Below are 17,506 nucleotides of genomic sequence, written 5' to 3'. Positions count from 1 at the left end.
ATTTTTAAAATGTTGAATCTAGTATTTTTAGATGTTGACCTGACTTCTACAAAATGTTGAATCTGACTTCTACAAAATGTTGAATCTGATTTGTTGAAATGTTGAATAGGTTTTGTTAAAATATTGATCTGAATTTTAATTGGGGCTAATGAACTTTATAGTTGTGGTAGTCACGGAGGAGCATGGTTTCGTTTGGCCTACCGTCGCCTCGGCTGTCTGCCATCGTGCGTGCGTTCGGCCTTTTGCTCGGTTTGACGATACGAGGGGTGTTCGGGAAATAGCACCGTCACATTAAATGTTTGGACATTAATTAAAGATATTAAATATAGATTAATTACAAAATTAATTACACAACCTCTAGGCTAAATCGCGAGACGAATCTATTAAGCCTAATTAATCCATCATTAGTGAACGGTTACTGTAGCACCACATTGTCCAATCATGGACTAATTAGGCTTAATAGATTCGTCTCGCGATTTAGCCTAGGAGTTCTGAAATTAGTTTTGTAATTAGCTTATGTTTAGTCCTCCTAATTAGTATCCGAACATCCGATGTGACAGGGCTAAAGTTTAGCCCCCTCCTCCCAAACACCCCCTCAAATGGTGGCTGTGGAGATGCAACCCTAGCAGCAGAATCAGCAATGGGCCATTTGGCTCGCTCTGTTGTCCGATCAAAGGCGCAGTTGTAAATTCCTGACAAACTGCTGGCTAGAAATTGGCAATGTAACAGCATCAAAAATCGGAAACAACAGTTCATATGTGCCTGCATTGCAGTTACTCCAAGGAAGTATGGCTGCTAGTGAGCACCTGAAGGTCACCATTCCAGCTAATGACAATGAAGAAGTGGAAGCATGGTGCACAAGAGCGTTGCAGTTGTTCAGCACAAGATAGAGACGATATAAGGCAGCTATCATATCCCTCACAACATGGAACATATGAAACGAACGAGTCTTTCAAGGCCAAACCCTCCGGCCAATGCAACTTTTTCACAAAATTCAGGAGGACGTCTGGCTGAGACGCCGAGCTCATGGGAATCTAGATCTGCGTAGTGTATCTTAGCTTCCTTAAATGCTTAAGAGTAGAGATCAATTTGAATTTTATAAATAAATTAGCAGTGCTCCTGCTTATTTTAAAAAAAATAAATTCCTGACGAACGATGATCATGACACTGAACAATGATGCATTTTTTTGGCTATCTACTGTGTACTTGTGGATTGTGATAGATCTAAAACGAATAGCTCGGCCCAACATCCTTTTACCTCCCCCACCCTTTCTTATCCATCCACTCGTGCAGCCCGTCGTCCTCCCGACCTCCGCCACCCTCCATCCCACCGCCGCTGCCCTCCGCCTTGCCGACGCTGGCCCGCCTTCCTCCACCGCCCCTCCCTCCTCCCTGCCCCTTCTCCATTTGGCCGCTTGGTTGAGGTCCCCGGCGCCGGTTGCCCCTGCCTCTGTCGCTGCCCTGCCTGTCGGCGGCTCCCGCCGCCATCTCGACTGCCCCCACACTAATTCGTCGCCGGTGCTCGCCCCACCCCTCCACCGCCCAGCCGAGGTCCACCGCTGCCGCGACGAACGGTGCCCCCGCCACCCCACCTAGCTGTCGTCTCTACCGCCACCACCGCCCGCTATCCTGCCACCCCGGAGCTTCCTCTAGGTCTGCCGGAGACAGGTACGCCCCCAACCCCGAACCCTAAAAGCTCGTCGGAGCTCGTCGGGGCTCGCCGGTGCTAGAGAAGAAGGGAGAGATGGGGGAAGCAAAAATTCGAGTGTGGGGAGCTGGAAAAAATGCCCAGGCATAGTTTAGCTTTCCTTTTTTTTATTTAGAGAGAGTGTCCGGGTTCCAGCCTCCCACTCTGGTTGCAGTTTACACAAAAACATGGCCCTCTGTCACATTCTCGCAGGGAATCTTAAACCTGATTGTTTGAACTTTCAGGGCCCGTTTGGCATGGCTTTGGCTCGTGAAAAAACAGCCCTGGCTCTAGCTCATCTGAAAAGGTAGCTTTTTCTAGCTCTGGCTTATTTTGTACGAAAACGTTTGAAAATAGCTTCTCCTAGCTTTTTAGAATGTAGCTTTTTAGAATGGAAAGAAGATATCAAATATCCAATATTTTTTTTCTCTTTTCTTTTTCTTTTTTCTCTTCCTTTTTCTTTTTTTTTCTTTCCTTTTTTTATTTCTCTTGCCTTCTCCCCTTCTTTCTTTTCCCCTCCTCTCTCCTTATCCGATCGGCCTCTCCCTCCCGCTTCCCATCCTGGCCTTATCCGCCACCCTGACCCTCCTCCTCCGCCCTTCCACCGCCACCCCCCCCCCCGGTCGGCCCCGGCTCCCTCCGCCGCCACCCCGGCCCTCCTCCTCCGCCCCTCCGCCGCCACCCCGCCGGCCCCGGCTCCCTCTGCCGCCACCACCAATCTCCGTCCGCCCTGCACCAGCGCCGAGGACAAGGATGGAAATGATGATGAGGAGCCGGAATAAGCCACTATTTTTGGCTTCCGGCGGGTGGAGGAACGCAGAGACCGCATTTTGCGAGGCTTCTGTTGGCTTTCACGGGTGAGCCGTTTTGCATTCTAGCGTTTGGCACGGCTTCATCAAAAACCGCTCTAGAAGCCGCTCGATGAGTCGTGCCAAAGGAGGCTCAATTTTGGGGGGACGACTGTATGCTTGGCGCTAGGGTCTCTTACGCTCTATGTGACATGGTAATAGTGACCCCCTGAACTTACTGTTTGAAATCGTGACTGAATGGGATGTTGCAGACTTGCAGCGCCTAATCGACGCCACTTTACTGATAGGTTTTCTTTGAACAGAAGAAAAAAAATTTACTGATAGGTACAGGGCCGTACAGATGCGGTTAGCAGGAGAAATGATTTATTTGTGTCTGAAGATCTGCAAAGAGGCTTAATAGCCACCTGAAGCTACAATTACAGACTTACAGTCAACACCGAAGCCAAGAGGCAATTGAGGTCGATGAAACCCCTTATTCATCTTTATTATACGACAATCACATTAGTATGCAACAATTGCATATAGCCACCAAGCGACCAGAATGACAATGTAGAACCTGTCTACAAAGACGGAGTGGCAGTGGCCTTGGCACTGGCACTGGCAATTGCTCCAGCCTCCGCCAGAAGAGGCACCAGCTTCCCACCGTTGTGCATTGCTACGGTAGCTGCTCAGGAAGTGTTAATACCACCGTCAAGACAAATTTCAGATGCAAATGAGCAAGATGCTATTCAGCTTAAAACGCAGTGCACACAAAAAAAAAATCTGACTGGCCAGTAAGACAGCAACAAAGTGAATGCAACTTATAGTTTTCTTGGGATCAGTACGATAATAACATGATTTCAGAAGGCAACGACTCACCATCACAGCCACCGATATGTTGCCCTTTAATGAAGACATTTGGAACAGTTTTCTGCCCAGTCCATTCAGCAAGAGCTGATTGCAAATCAGATCCATCACCTTCGCAAAGTGATAAAAACGTAATAGTTCAGCACAGGATTCTCATAGAATGCATGCATCTTGTTATCTACGAGGAGTACTTGAAACATGTTAAAATTGCTCATGTAATTGCACTGTCAAAAAAAGACACATGATATGCGTTGTTGCTAAATGATCTAATTGATCATGCTATTTCGTTAACATAACATATTTTTGTTCTTCATTCAAGGAGCAAATTTTTACAGTGTATTATTATGATAAATCAATCTGATAATGGCACTAAAACGTTAGGCAGATTCCTACATGGTTTGCAGAAGTACTAAGTAAGCTCTTATTTGATTGCCCCAATGATTACATGCTCAGTAGTATCCAGCCACTTTCAGGACTGCAATTTGATCAAAACAAGTGTTTTGCAGTGAACAATATGTAAAATTTAACAAGAACCAGACCAAAAAAAAAATATTTGCATCTCTTGGTTAAACTTAAGTAACAATATCTTTCAGTTGATAGATGAGCTGATAAGTCTACATATGATTGGTTTCTAGGAGCATCATTAGTCAATATCGTAAAAATTAACCTTCTTTAATAGGTTCAATTTCTTGACTATTAAGGTTTATGAATCAGACTATGTTCCTTGTAATTCTAAAGGAGATAACGGGTTCAAATTTTCAGAACATTTATCTGCCTAATTGCAAACTATACAGAATAAAAGAAGTACACTAAAATCAAAACACTCACTTTCCACATCCAGTTCAACAGCCTTGTAATTCGCCCCCAACTGTGCTAGCAATTGTTTCACTCGGGTGCAGAAAGGACAGTAGGTTTTGCTGTGGTCATCCAAATTACAATATCAGGAAATATCAAAATAAGACTTCAGGAAAGTTGAAGCAAAAATATAAATTCTGTTAACCCGTAAGCATACCAACAGAATTGCCTGACATGTATGCACACCCTTTCATCATAAATGTTATTAATGGATAGCAAAGGGAGTGATCATATTTTAGCTGTCCACTTGTTGGCATGAACAAGAACAGTGAACAAACACACCATGTGCAGCAGCATATTGTTAAATTACCGGTAAAAGAAAAGAAGAAAAGAATGAATCCTGATGTCTATCACAATCCACAAATGACCTTATGTTCTAGACCAAGCCGAGCAAACTGCAAATTAGCAAGGAGGCAAAAAAACAGCACCACCACGGATAAGGGATGACTACACGGTCACCTATGTATGATTCCAACTCTAGGATCCAGACCAAAGTTTGCTCGATCTGTAAAGGGCAGTAGAAACAAAGCGTAGATGGGGGAGAGACCTGAAGACGACCACGGGGGAGGAAGCGACGATCTCCTTGGCCTTCTCGAGCGCCATGGGCGGTTTGCTCGTTTCTTCCGTTGGTCGTTGGCTCGTTGCTGGGGCGGGCGAGGAAGAGGACGTCTGGCCGTGTGATTTTCAGAAAACTGGACGGCCGTGTGATTTCGGAGCCGACCCCGCCCGTCCTGTTTATATACGACCGGGCGGTGCAGATTTGTCGCGGGAACGGACGAAAAGTCGAAAACGAGATGGTTTTCTTGGGCGCCGCCGCCGCCCGCGTCGACTCCCGACGACCTCGCCGTGCACGTTAAGCCAGGAGCGCACCCACGCACGACCTGACGTTTGCGCCGGTCAGCTGCGCGTGGACATTTGTGGGAGGGCTGAGGGCGTGTTTGGTTGCCTGGCATAACTCCTAGCCAGGCTCCAGCAGGCCGCCCAACCCATTTTTGGTTACCTGGTTAACGCCTTTAGCCAGGCTCCAGCTATGCAGCAACCCCCCCTTAGCCTGGCTCCAGAAGAACGCGAGCAGCCCGCGTACTAGCGGAGCCAGGCTCACACAAGCCATGCTGCAGAAATCTCCTCATCGCCCTGTTGCCTACCGTCCCGTCCCTCCATCCGCGCGGGGACGTAGCGCCGCCGCCTCCCGCACGCCCGACGCCGTTCGAGTCCCCTCGCCCGGCGTCTCGCGTGGCCTTCGTGGAGCCGGAGGCCCACCCCGCCGCCGGTCTCATATGCGCCTTCCAAATCGGACAGCTCCTGCAGGACCAGGCTACTTCAGCCTTCGAATACTTCGGCCGGTCGCAGCTGCGATTTCGGCACGCCCAAACGCCACCACTTGGGCAAGCGATCATAAAAGCAAGCCAGTTTTTTTGACGCGGAATTCCGTCCGCCATGCGTTCGTTTTTCAGTCGTACGGCGACTTGCGGTGCGTTTGAACGGCTAGAGGAGAAAACGTTTGGGCCAGGCCGGCGAAGGGAGGTCCATCAAGTGTATATAAAGCCCGTATTGGCCCATCTATTTCAATAAGTCCAGATAGGTCCATTTGTGCAATCCATCAATTTCAAGAAGTCCAGGTTAGCCCATTGGTTGAATACACGAGTGGGCCAATCCAGGTCGAGCTCTGACATTGGGCTAAGATCAGCTGGTCTATTCCACGCGCAGAACCTGAGGTTGCATTGCTGAGCGTCTTACTAATGATATCATTTTGTCTGCCCTCAAAAAAAATGATATCATTTTGCCCAATACTGCGCTGACAGATATTAATCTAGTTATTATTATAGACAACAACCAGTTTCATAGCAATGGGGTGACCTTACGGTTTGTATGCTGCTCTATTCAGATTGAATCTGTGTTCTTTTCCGATGTATTCGTCCACTGAACTTCGTCAGACAAACCACAAAAGTAAAAAATTTGCCAACTAAATTGCAAATTCAAAAGACTGAGCAAAACAATGAAAATTGTAGTTCCTCGACGTCCAATCGCATCAAAAAGATCCGCGCCGGATAGCGAGAGGAACAGTCGCTGTTGCTTCACATTCTTGGCACTGCCCACGAACCATACGGGCTCACAGGCACAACGAAATCAAGGGAAGCCAGACACAAGATCTGCTAGACCAAAACACTACTAAACAAGACTATAGATGGATTGATAAGCTGCTGAGACAACTCAGTCCCTTAGATGTTCTTTGACCATGCGATCATCTCCGCAGGAGTCATTACAGGTCTGTAGGACTCATCACCGTTGCCAGCAAGAATAAAAACAAAAAATGCTTTCACAAAACAAATCGCACATCAGATTAAACTTTAAAAGGGAAGAACTACCAGATCGATGGTGGGATGCGGCGGTAATTCATGTATGTAAGAGTCGCAGCGTACCCAGCGGCGCCAAAAAGATCCGAGGGCACATTACGAAGGCGAGCTCAGGATACAACAGGGTGATGTTGCTTCAAGGGAACGAGTCTACTGGGAACCGATTGGTACGAGACCGATCATCCCAGAGACCAGATGACGAAGCACAAGGGAGCCGCAATTTTGAAGGGAAATCAAATCAAAACGCAGAGCAAAGAACCAAATCTATTCTAATCCGCGAGACGAAGACGATACCAGCGAAGACGGAGGAAGCGGCGGCGGTGTTTAACCTGTGGAGGAAGGGAGGGCAATTTATAGTCGCCGCTGGTGATTGCCCGGCGGCTTGTGGGTTCGGTCTCAAAACCCTAACGGGCTGATAATGGGCTCTCTGGTTCGTCCGGTGGGCCTCCTAAGCAAATTTGGTGTTCTTTCTTTGCGTTCAGTTTTTTTCTTTATACTGCCTCTATATATACTCCGAAAATGCTAGCTTCTCCGTAAAAACTAATGGCCTTTGGACTGCCCGCTCAAAAAAAAACAGCTCCACTCCACTAACGCCACCTTTTTAGATTCACTCAGCTAACTTCAAGAAAATAGAGAGTTATATACCTGTTTTGACTAACAGATGCAAATTCAGCTCTAGAAATTGTAGGAACCAGTGGGAACAGCCACTCTTACCTTTGGATGGTTTTTTCCGCGCCGCTTACCTGCGTACCCGTCGCTACAGTACAATAATAGGGGCAAGAATTTACATGGCAAGTGCAGTATGAATCTAATTTTACTCCTACACTTATTTGCCGCAAATAAACACAAAAAAGAAAAAGAAAGGGAAGTAACACACGTCGCATGATTGATCACATTGCAAAACACAACAGCAAAAGAGCACAGGAAAACACATTCTTATTGCTAATTACTCCCCCGAAGCTCTCGTCGTCTAGCTGGCATTCCCAATGGAGAGGAGCCATCACTACGGGGGTGTTTGGATACGAGTTATAGGAGTATCGCATCGGATGTTCAAGCGTTAATTAGGAGGACTAAACATGAGCTAATTATAAAACTAACTGCAGAACCCCTATACTAATTCGCGAGACAAATCTATTAAGCCTAATTAATCCATCATTAGCAACTGGTTACTGTAGCACCCCATTGTCAAATCATGGACTAATTAGACTTGATAGATTCGTCTCATGAATTAGATTCTATCTGTACAATTAGTTTTGTAATTAGACTATATTTAATACTTCTAATTAGTATTCAAATATCCAGCGTGCGGTCGATGCGGCCGATGACGGCGGACTTGAAGCTGAAGGCCTCGTGCGCGCGGCCGCCGCACCTGCACTGCATGCCGACGCCGCTCAGCTCACGCGGGGTGACTCCACCACCACCACCTCACTCAGCGGCACCCGCTTCCGAGCGCCGCCGCCACAGGCGAGCTCTGGCCACTGCTTCGGCGCGCTCTGCGACCACACCTTCGCCTCCGAAGCCTGCGTGCTCGACATGTAGTTCCGGCAGCCGTTGAGCGACGGCGAGTAGCCCGCCACGGACTTGGGCGTGGTGGCCGGCGCGTGCACATGCACATACCGTGGCGTGGTCTGCGTCGTCATTGACCGCACCTTCTCCAGCGCGCACTAGTCGTAGTCCGGGAACTGGCACGAGGTCGGCACGGCAATGCGCGGCGGCTGCGGCGGGTCGTCGGATAAGTAGCACGACAGCGGCGAGCACGTGAGTTAGTGCACCACTCCTCGCCACCGCTGCTGTCGGCGTCGAGCAAGCAAACATCGACGGAAATAGCGAGACATTGGACGGCGCGTCGACGAGAGGCGTTCGTACCAGCGAGTAGCGCGACCGGGCGGGCGGGTGGTGGAGGTGCGGGAGGACGACTGGGACGCCGGCATGGTGCGCGCGCACAGGGGCCTGAGCGCGGATGAGGCGTTGCGAGGGAGAGGGGGCAGCGGCGGAACAGGAGATCACGAGGGAGGGAGCGGCGGCGGAACAGGAGATCGCGAGGGAGGCGTTGGTTTTTTTTCCCTCAAGCGGCACGTGATTAAACAGGGTATTGGTGCGTAATTTCCACCCAACTTCAAGAGAAGGTGTGAAATTAGTTTTTTGGGAGCATAAAGGAGCTTCAGAAAAACCTTGAAGTTGCTCCCAGATCCAACTTTTTCCTAGAATTAGGGGGTGTTTGGCAACACCATCCTAAACTTTAGTACCTGTCACATCGGATGTTTGAATATTAATTAGAAGTATTAAATAAAGTCTAATTACAAAATCAATTGCACAGATGGAGTCTAATTCGTGAGACGAATCTATTAAGCCTAATTAGTCCATGATTTGACAATGTGATGCTACAGTAACCATTTATTAATGATGAATTAATTAGGCTTAATAGATTCGTCTCGCAAATTAGTATAGGGGTTCTGCAATTAGTTTTATAATTAGCTCATGTTTAGTCCTTCTAATTAGCATCCGAACATTCGATGTGACACTCCTAAAGTTTAGTAGCTCGTATCCAAACACCCCCTTAGTATAGAGTTGTAGGTGTTTGGCAAGATGAATTAGGAGAGCTGCTAAACTTGGAGCGGATCCCAAACAGGTTCTTAAAAAACAGCTTCAGGAATAACTACTGTACTACTGACGTGAATTTTCTGACACGATGGATAGAGACGCACGCAGTATATGTCTCTCTACGTTAATTTTGTATACGCATCCGTGTAGTTAACATTCACACCGATGGACCTGAAAAGGACAAAAAAAAATCGAGTCCGCTGCCTGCTTTCTATCCTCAACGGGGTGCAACATAGCTTCAATCTTTACTTCGAAATGAAAATCAAATTTACAGGAAGAAACAGCGACAATTGTGCATGGGTACATGTGAGGACAAGAAAGTCGACACGATTTATGCTGCGGCATGAAGTTTGTCATTACAAGAAAGCTATCTGAACAGTCCACATGTAGCTAGGCTGCTGATGGCCTGATGCTAAGCTCCGAACATCGGCACTCTCCACGAAAACATAAACTCTTGAGAGCATTCTTATAAAACGTAAGCATTCACTAAAGCAGATGCGTAAGATCAACTCTTGTTTTCAGAAGATTCAGCTGTAGTCGAGGATGTCGTGGACGCCGTGAGGTCCCTGGCGCATTGTGACACATATGGCTTCAACTGCAGTAATTTATATGGCAAATTTGTTACTCAAAACTCATAAGTGAGTAGATGAAGGAAATGGTTACCACTTCTAGGTCAAATGATACTAGACGTACTACAGGTCCTCTACCTTTGCAACAATGGTTAAGTCGCTTTTGCAATGGTACTGTATTTCTGAACATTCAAGTAACTGTATCTCAAATTCTCAATAAATTAAGACATGGAAGGCATCTCCAAATACTTAACTAATTAACAGAAAACATCAATAAGCATAAACTTGGAAATCTATATTTTGTGCTTGTGCTGAGTTTTTCTTGTGTGCACACTATTTTTTTTTGTTTCTTTAGTTTTCAACTACTTTATTATTTCCATATGTTTCTTCGTTCCATAAAATTTCATCATACAATGAATGGAGTGAAGAGCACAATTTGACACTTGATATCTAGCCAGAGCATGCAAATCAAGTCCATGAACTGTGGGGGGGAAAAAACTGCTCATTACCTTGAAATCAGTCAAATCGGGGACTACAAATCTTGGCAACTTTTCATCAACAATCACATATCCACCTGCAAAAGCACACAGACTTTTTTAACAGATGTACAAAAACATATACAACTACAAGTCTAAAAGTTTAAATCTCATCAAAGAGATAGGAAGGATAGGAACTAAGAGTTTTGCAACATGTTTTATACAAACATATGGATTATCATGCAATAGCATTAAAGCGAATGGGGATGTTGACCGAATCAAGTAAAATCAAGATTGCAGTCAGAAAAAGAGCCCGATGACAGGACTATACATTTAACACAAAATCAAACTGCACTGCCATAGATAAGAATTTATACACCATTCAAGGCTTAGACAAGCATTGCCCGTTAAACGCTATCGCAAAGAGCCAACCTGTACTTCTGGAGGAAGAATGGACTAATAAAAACGTAAGATTAATAAACAAAAAAAAAAGATAACCAGAGCACAACTTTGTTCACTCCACCTCTCACAATAAGATCGTATACACATAACTCGCTTGATTAAAACAAAGTTTCAGCTTACATCAATATGTAGTTCTAAGTCTTAAAATCTAGTGCAGTGCCACATCAAACGGAAGATGACCTGCGGTGATCCATGGATCGAATGAGTTCTGTGTGCTCTGATGTGTTTCGAGTTTTCCTTCCTTTTATGTGATACAAACTATTTAAAACAATGCTTGCTTTCCTTCTTAAATGAATGAGCAGTGCTCCTGCTGGTTTTTCAAAAAATAGTGTGGTGCCACATCAGCTAATAAGTGTCCATGGTTCAAACCTCAAAGTTTCTTCCGTTGCATTCATAATTCAGAATCTACTCATATGGATGAATTGTTGCTGTTCTATTTCTCAGAGTGGTAAGGCTGTCCCAATATTATCATGATATGAAATTGTTGAATTCTACGCCACATTACTCACTATTCTCTATGCCGTTTTTCAAGCAGTACGCAATAGTACTAAAGACACTCTGTGTCCATTAGCCTTATTGTATACAACATAGGGTGATGCATGCAAATATTTACCTGATAAATTCACAGTAAAAAATTTCATCCGAGCCTACCAAAGGAGTTGACCACTTAAACCCAAGCTTGTTTTCTTAAAAAAAAAGAAATGCATAGTGTTCACTACTCATAAAATTCCATGGTATCCTAAGCTAGGAACATTTAGTTAGTCTCATAAAACTCTTCATGCTCGATATGCAGTGATGAATACCTCAATACATCCAAACAGAAACAGGGTAAACAGTTTGGAATCAGCTACCATTCCAAGTTTCATCTACGGTTAGTTTAGTTCCAAATCCTAAAAAAATTCACATTCCACTGCCGCAATCATTACCATTTTGTAAACTACTGAGAAACATAAATTGCAGAGCGAGGGCGACCATGAACTGGAAAAGCTAGACCCCAAGTCACAACCGATTGATTGTACTGTTACCTTTGCGGGTGTGGAACCCCGTGGGCTTGCAGTTCTTGCCCTTGTAGTAATCCCGGGGCGCACGTTTGGAGGAGAGGATGTCTAGCGAAGAAATCCGCTTCCGCCGCATCGACCGCCCGAGCGAACTCAGTATGAGCCCCAGCGGCATCCTTCAGCGCTGCCTGTACCAGCCAAGTGGCTTCTTTTTCCTCCCGCTCGTTCCTGCACACCGCAGAAGCAAAAAGAAAATGATTGCGGGAATGGCGGTCGCCGGAGGCGAGGGTGGCCGGAGCGTACGGGACGAGCGGTGAAGGGGGATCGGAGGCGGAGGCGGCGATGCGGCGGTGGTAGGGTTTGGACTTGGAAGCTGGAGAGTGTGGGCTGTGTTTGGGCTGGCCCACCACTTTGTTTGGTTCAGCCCATTCTCTGTTCGAACTTCGAAGGCCGAATGAGAGAACTCTGGAGCTCTGAAAACTGAAAGGCTGCTAGCGGCGCACGATGGACTATGATTTTTTTTTTTGAAGAACCACTGGAAAGACGAGTGCATTTTGAAACTAGCGCCTTTTGTTTCGAGAGTTCGAACTTTGAAGAATTGGATCATCATGTTTCATTTAATAAGTTTGTAAAAGGTGGAAGGTAAAGTTTGCACAACTTACTAGCTCAATTTTCATCATATCCATGTATTTTTAGTGGCGGAGGGAAGATGGCTGCTAAGGAGGCAAGGACTGTGCACACCTGAAGCTGGTACTAGTGCTAACGCATCCTAGCAAATCAAAACATGCTAGTAACTGATCTGATCATTTGAAGATAATTAACTTGGTAAAGGGATGGTAACGGGTTGCGTGAGGTGCAGGTGGAGCAAAGAAACACGCGCGAGCCTGTTCGCGTCAGCTTATTCAGCCGGCTTATCAGCCACCAAATACTATTTTTCTCTCACAACAAATCAGTCGTTCTAGCTTTTCAGCCGACTTATAAGCTGAAGCGAACAGGCCCATCACCTGCCCTCGCAAACATCTTGGGGGTGAAATATTGCACCCATACATGTCGATCACTTGTCAGATTTCGAGCATCCTTTTAAGTGTGTTAATTGTAAAAAAGTAATATATTACCGTGAATGCGTCAATGTGTACCACAAGAATTTATTTCCAAAATTGACATAAGAAACACATGTAGCTAAAAGGGTCATAGTTGAAAATTATTCCAAGTAATTTAGGCCAATTTTGCCAAAGAACAACATAATGCGTTAGTAAGGTTCGCAGAGGTCTTCTTATGCTCCACCTTGGTAGAGATTAGCAATACTGGCACTCACCCTTTATCCCTAATGGCATGGTTTTTTTACTGGTGGAACACTATTTTTGCACACATAGAACATGAGGTAAAAATTACTCCACGAGTAAAAAAATCAAATAATTAAGGGGGGAAATCAACGAGGAGGGGAGAAGATATCCATAAAGGAGAGTGGGACAAACCACGTTTTTTAGGTGGAAAAATAATTTTCGCGAGTAAATTAAAAAGCTCCATTAGGGTTATGGAGACCGGTGGCAGAATTATTCTCCTTCCGACCGGGTGAAGAAGTTGATAAAGTAGATTCGGTGGGCTCAAACCTCTCCATTCCTTCCACCCACTCCTCCCCAAATCAACAAAAGTTCATAGACAAACTGGAAAAATTTATTGTTACTTAATCTCTTCGTCCTTAATTATACTATGTTTACTTGTTTAGGATAAACTAATTAGCTCATGCAGATTTAATTATAGCTCTCTCTGAACGAATGATCAAAGTTGCCAGTATATCTGCATTCTGCAAGACCAGAGCTGTCGTTTCAGGCTATTTTCCAGTGTCAGTGAAAATTCCACTCATCGAGCAGCGTGTCGGCACTACACCTTCGGAATAATGCAGTTTCACGGTCCCACAAGGGAAGAATAATTCACCAACATGAACCGAAGAGAGGCTTGGCCATACTTTTCTGAAAACATCAATGTTCCAGGGAAATGTGCAAGATATTTTCCCTGAATCGCCGATAGGTGCCTCAGGAAACAGGGAATTTTTCTGGATATCAGTCGCCTGAAATTACATGTGGTAGTACTACCATCAAACAGTACATATTCTTGCAAGTTGCAGGGAAAAAACATCTTTCGCTTAGCAGTAGTGTACGCAGGGTCAGCTTACAACTGCAACAATTCAGACCTTCAGAAAACCATAAATTTTGTTACTCCAACCTGACTAGTATGTGAGTAGGATTCAGTACATGTCTGTGAGACTGGGGCACCACCATTCATTGTTTTTTCGCTAGCGGAGTTGGCTTCAGTTCACAGCAAGGGTTGCCAAAAATACGACAACCGTATCCTTCAAAAGGAGATCAAACAAGGTTGCAGAACCAACAACAGAATAGGTTACACGCCATCTTTATAAGGGTAACCACGAGCAGTTCAAAGTAGGATATTCCAAAACAAACAGAAAAAACATTGTCTCCAGAAAGCAAGACTTCTACTGAAATCTTCTGCTCTCACTAGATACAACTCTAAGGTAAAAGGAAAAAAAAAAAGAAGGAATGAAGGAAAACGAGGAACAACAGGAAGAGGGAAAACTTAAACTGGTAGGCTCCTGTAGGAGCTCACCATTGCCGATTTCTGACTTGCCGGTTTCTGTCCAAGCCTCACCAAGCCATCTGGAACTGGAAGCCAGGGAAGAAGGCCATGAGAGGTATGGACAAATACAAACTGATCATTGATGAGGAGGAGGAGCTCAGCTGAGCGCAGCCATTGTCCTCCATCCTTGTGCTGCTGTACTGCTTACGCAGCTCTCAAGAACCATGCAGACGCTCCTGCCATGCGCCCTCCATGATCTGCGGGGTGTGTGTGTGTGTGTGTGGGGGGGGGGGGGGGGGGGGGGGGGGGGGCTGTGGCGCAGAGGAAAGGAGAGGAGAGGAATCCTTTTACCTGGATGTAGTCGGCAAGTGTTGATGCAGCAAAAGCTCTTGTGAGAACCAAGAACAGCTTGCACGGTGGCATTATAAAGAGGCTAGCGGTGGTGTGCTTTAGTGGAAAAAAAAAAGAATAACGAAAAGTCAAAGAAAGCTTACTGTATGGGGCGCGTGGCAATGTCTGGAAATCCCTATCCATGCTATTCCTGTCTAACCAAACATCAATTCTGCAGCTATTCCTTCTGCTGACAATTCTCCATTCCTATCCTTGTTTGGGGGCTGCCCTAGAGTAAATTACTGAGTGTAAATGTACAGCATCCAGCCATCCAAGGCATTCATGCTGGTAAAAGTTAAGACAACCTCTATACTAATCTCATTTACCTTTTTACTAGTAATAATTTGGTAGCAGCTTTTGACCAATTGCCATGCTTGCTGCCAAAATTTGGAATGCAGATATCCTTCTTACTTGCCACCCAATTGCTTAGCAATTAAGTGTCTAACAACCAACCTGAGGCTTAACCCAACTAACCAATCTTTAACAACATACTCAGGGTACTCAAATTTTGCCTGGAGACAAAATCTACAGATCCACGATACAAACATAAAGGTGCCTTTCACAAAAAGTTGAAGAGGCAATCTCCTCTTTTGAGATGCACTTTTTAGAACATGGAGATTGGGGAGTGTGGCCTTCCTGTTTTGCCACTACTTCGTGCTTATCAAGCTTTCATTTCCTAATTCTTCAGTTCAAGTTAAAATCACTTCCATGCATCTAACTGAATCAGTTCTGCCTGATATTGTCACAGGACCATAAAGGCAAAGAGTAGAGAAAAACACCATGCAATATACTGTTAATCAGTCTGCCAATAAACAATTCTTCGGAGTTAAAAGGGACTATATGATGCATATTTAGTGGAAACTGCTTCCACAATAAAGGAAAAGAAATCAATACCACCAAAGAATGGCATTTCCACAAAAGTGAGATTTAATGGTTGAGGCCCAGGGCAGTGGACCCCTTCCAATGGAATTTCTGAATCCCCTTTCCATCCTTTGAACAGGTGGAATGGTGGAGGAGCCATCGAGGTGGTGAGCCTGCCTGCTGGAAGTGCACCTAATAATCGCCATCATGGACACTTCACACTACACTGAGAAGCACCAATAATAGGTCCTTTTCGACCTTACGTGTCCCATGACAAAGCATCAACACGCGCAGGGATCAAGAATTTTTGAATTGATAGCCTCCACTTCTGAATGCGTGTGCTCAATGATTTTTGTCCTTACAAGCCAAAAAAACAACAAAAAAGAAAAAAAAGGCTTCCTAGAAACCTAATAGCCTAGTTTTCTCTACGTACAGATTTAAAGATCACTCAAGCTGGAAAATACCATCAGTGTATCATGGACGTGGCCATTTGTCAACACCATAAGCACCAGTATTTTTCAATTTGTTCATCTTGTAATGGAATTAAGCTTATTTTCTCTTGATACATCATCTCCCTGATTTCTGTTTAAAAAGTAGCTTAATAATCTATGAAGCAACTGTGAGCTTCCATTCCCTTTCAAAAAATTATGTTGCTATCAATCTTCAGAGTAATATAAAGTAAACAACACTCAAGGGAACATGGTTGCCCCACCAGAAATAACTGGTTTGTTCTTTCTTAGCATGTGGAGGGTGCACAATTGAGTAGTACAGATGTCATTCATCTGACATATTTAATAGCCTTTTAGTCACCAAACGAAATGGCACCTTTCATGGCCAATAGTAAACAGTGATCAAAACAACGATTGCATATAGTTGGTATAGAGGACATGATTAGTCTAAGGAAATATGAAAAAGGGTTTAGTGAGGCATAAAGCACATATAAATTTGAGAAAACCTTTAACACTTGGCCAAATCACATATATTTTAGGATCCTATATTTTACTTAGACTAACTATGATGGAAGATGGTTTAGCAGTTGACACAGAAATATTATTTGCTAGTTTGGGGAACCAACTATTCTTCGCACATAAAACTGTTCTTATCATACTTGGCCACTTGGGTCATTGGTAAGAAAAGTGCCATAATACCACTTCAAGACTCACGAGTGACGGTGTAACAAGATATTGAATAACTGACAGTAGCAATATCCAACAAACAAACAATATGATCGAAGAAATGAAGGAGTGGTGCTTCAGATTTTACATTTCGCTTAATCTTAGGATTTCCGTTGCGTCTTAAGCTTCTTCAGAGATTAAGATCGTTATCATGGGAAAAAAAAACTAACTCGAACTTACAATGCTCCAGAATATGCAGTGGACGCTCATATAGTCACAGATGCTACTCAGTTCAGCCCCAAGCTCTCATTCAAACACAAAACATATTGCGAGGAAGAGCTGCAACACATCACAAAGGACAAATTAGCACAACACATAAGCATCGCCAAAATTAGGACAAAAGCATCTATATCCAATGACTATTCAACTACTTTACCGGGCATGGAAGCGCGAGAATTTTTCTCTACACATCACAAATTCGTTATCCACCAAGAACGATTCCGATCTCTGGGAAGAAATGAGATATATAGCGAAGACCAGCCATTGCTAGCTCCCACCCGCGAACAGCAACCAGATGCCACGAACGACGGGCGTGTCGACCGTTCAGAGCAGCTCCGTGCGCCGAAGCCCCGAAGGGCATCGCCATCTTCGCCGTCGGTCTCGAGGGAGACGACGGCCACGCGGCGTGCTCCGGCGCCGGTGGGGGAACCGCTGGATGCGTGGTGCTCTCGGTCGACACGCCTCGAGAATCCTGAGCCGTCGATCGCTGCGTTTACGGTTTAGATCGCGGGGAGGACAGAAACGCGAGAAGCTGCGGCGTTTTAGCCAACTGACATGTGGGCCATGGTTCACAGCGAGACAAACAACTCCGCCGCAACAGGGGGCAAAGAC

The 17,506-nt window shown here is 45.1% G+C and overlaps 2 protein-coding genes, 2 long non-coding RNA genes and 2 other non-coding genes across 7 annotated transcripts; all 6 read right to left on the bottom strand.

The window, feature by feature from the left end:
• Positions 1-2,842: 2,842 nt before the first annotated feature.
• LOC117848602 (glutaredoxin-C4, chloroplastic) lies at positions 2,843-5,028 on the bottom strand. Its single transcript, XM_034730104.2, has 4 exons — positions 4,745-5,028; positions 4,171-4,259; positions 3,355-3,453; positions 2,843-3,160 (listed from the first exon to the last, which is right to left on the bottom strand). The coding sequence occupies exons 1-4, from the start codon at positions 4,798-4,800 to the stop codon at positions 3,057-3,059; spliced, it is 348 nt and encodes a 115-aa protein (XP_034585995.1). The 5' UTR covers positions 4,801-5,028; the 3' UTR covers positions 2,843-3,056.
• Positions 5,029-6,198: 1,170 nt separating this feature from the next.
• On the bottom strand, positions 6,199-6,342 carry LOC117841805 (small nucleolar RNA snoR136). Its single transcript, XR_004637387.1, has one exon. It is a non-coding gene; the product is annotated as a small nucleolar RNA snoR136 (small nucleolar RNA).
• A 60-nt stretch (positions 6,343-6,402) lies between these two features.
• On the bottom strand, positions 6,403-6,488 carry LOC117841825 (small nucleolar RNA SNORD25). Its single transcript, XR_004637404.1, has one exon. It is a non-coding gene; the product is annotated as a small nucleolar RNA SNORD25 (small nucleolar RNA).
• A 2,887-nt stretch (positions 6,489-9,375) lies between these two features.
• LOC117862427 (uncharacterized) lies at positions 9,376-12,110 on the bottom strand. Of its 2 annotated transcripts, XM_034745915.2 has the most exons (4): positions 11,961-12,110; positions 11,685-11,885; positions 10,231-10,295; positions 9,376-9,747 (listed from the first exon to the last, which is right to left on the bottom strand). In XM_034745915.2, exons 2-4 carry the CDS (start codon positions 11,830-11,832, stop codon positions 9,658-9,660), a joined length of 303 nt encoding a protein of 100 aa, XP_034601806.1. In that variant the 5' UTR covers positions 11,833-11,885; positions 11,961-12,110; the 3' UTR covers positions 9,376-9,657. The 2 variants fall into 2 exon arrangements, with proteins under 2 accessions (XP_034601806.1, XP_034601797.1); XM_034745906.2 differs by having other exon boundaries at positions 11,685-12,064.
• Positions 12,111-13,653: 1,543 nt separating this feature from the next.
• On the bottom strand, positions 13,654-14,410 carry LOC117862441 (uncharacterized). The gene is made up of 2 exons (XR_004641991.2): positions 13,910-14,410; positions 13,654-13,832 (listed from the first exon to the last, which is right to left on the bottom strand). It is a non-coding gene; the product is annotated as an uncharacterized lncRNA (long non-coding RNA).
• Positions 14,411-16,666: 2,256 nt separating this feature from the next.
• Positions 16,667-17,418, bottom strand: LOC117862449 (uncharacterized). The gene is made up of 2 exons (XR_004641992.2): positions 17,052-17,418; positions 16,667-16,954 (listed from the first exon to the last, which is right to left on the bottom strand). It is a non-coding gene; the product is annotated as an uncharacterized lncRNA (long non-coding RNA).
• Between the last annotated feature and the right edge of the window lie 88 nt (positions 17,419-17,506).

The sequence above is a fragment of the Setaria viridis genome, chromosome 1 (assembly GCF_005286985.2).
Source record: "Setaria viridis chromosome 1, Setaria_viridis_v4.0, whole genome shotgun sequence".
Taxonomy (NCBI): domain Eukaryota; kingdom Viridiplantae; phylum Streptophyta; class Magnoliopsida; order Poales; family Poaceae; genus Setaria; species Setaria viridis.
The sequence above is the reverse complement of the archived record's forward strand: the minus strand, read 5'-3'. Positions and strand labels throughout refer to the sequence as shown.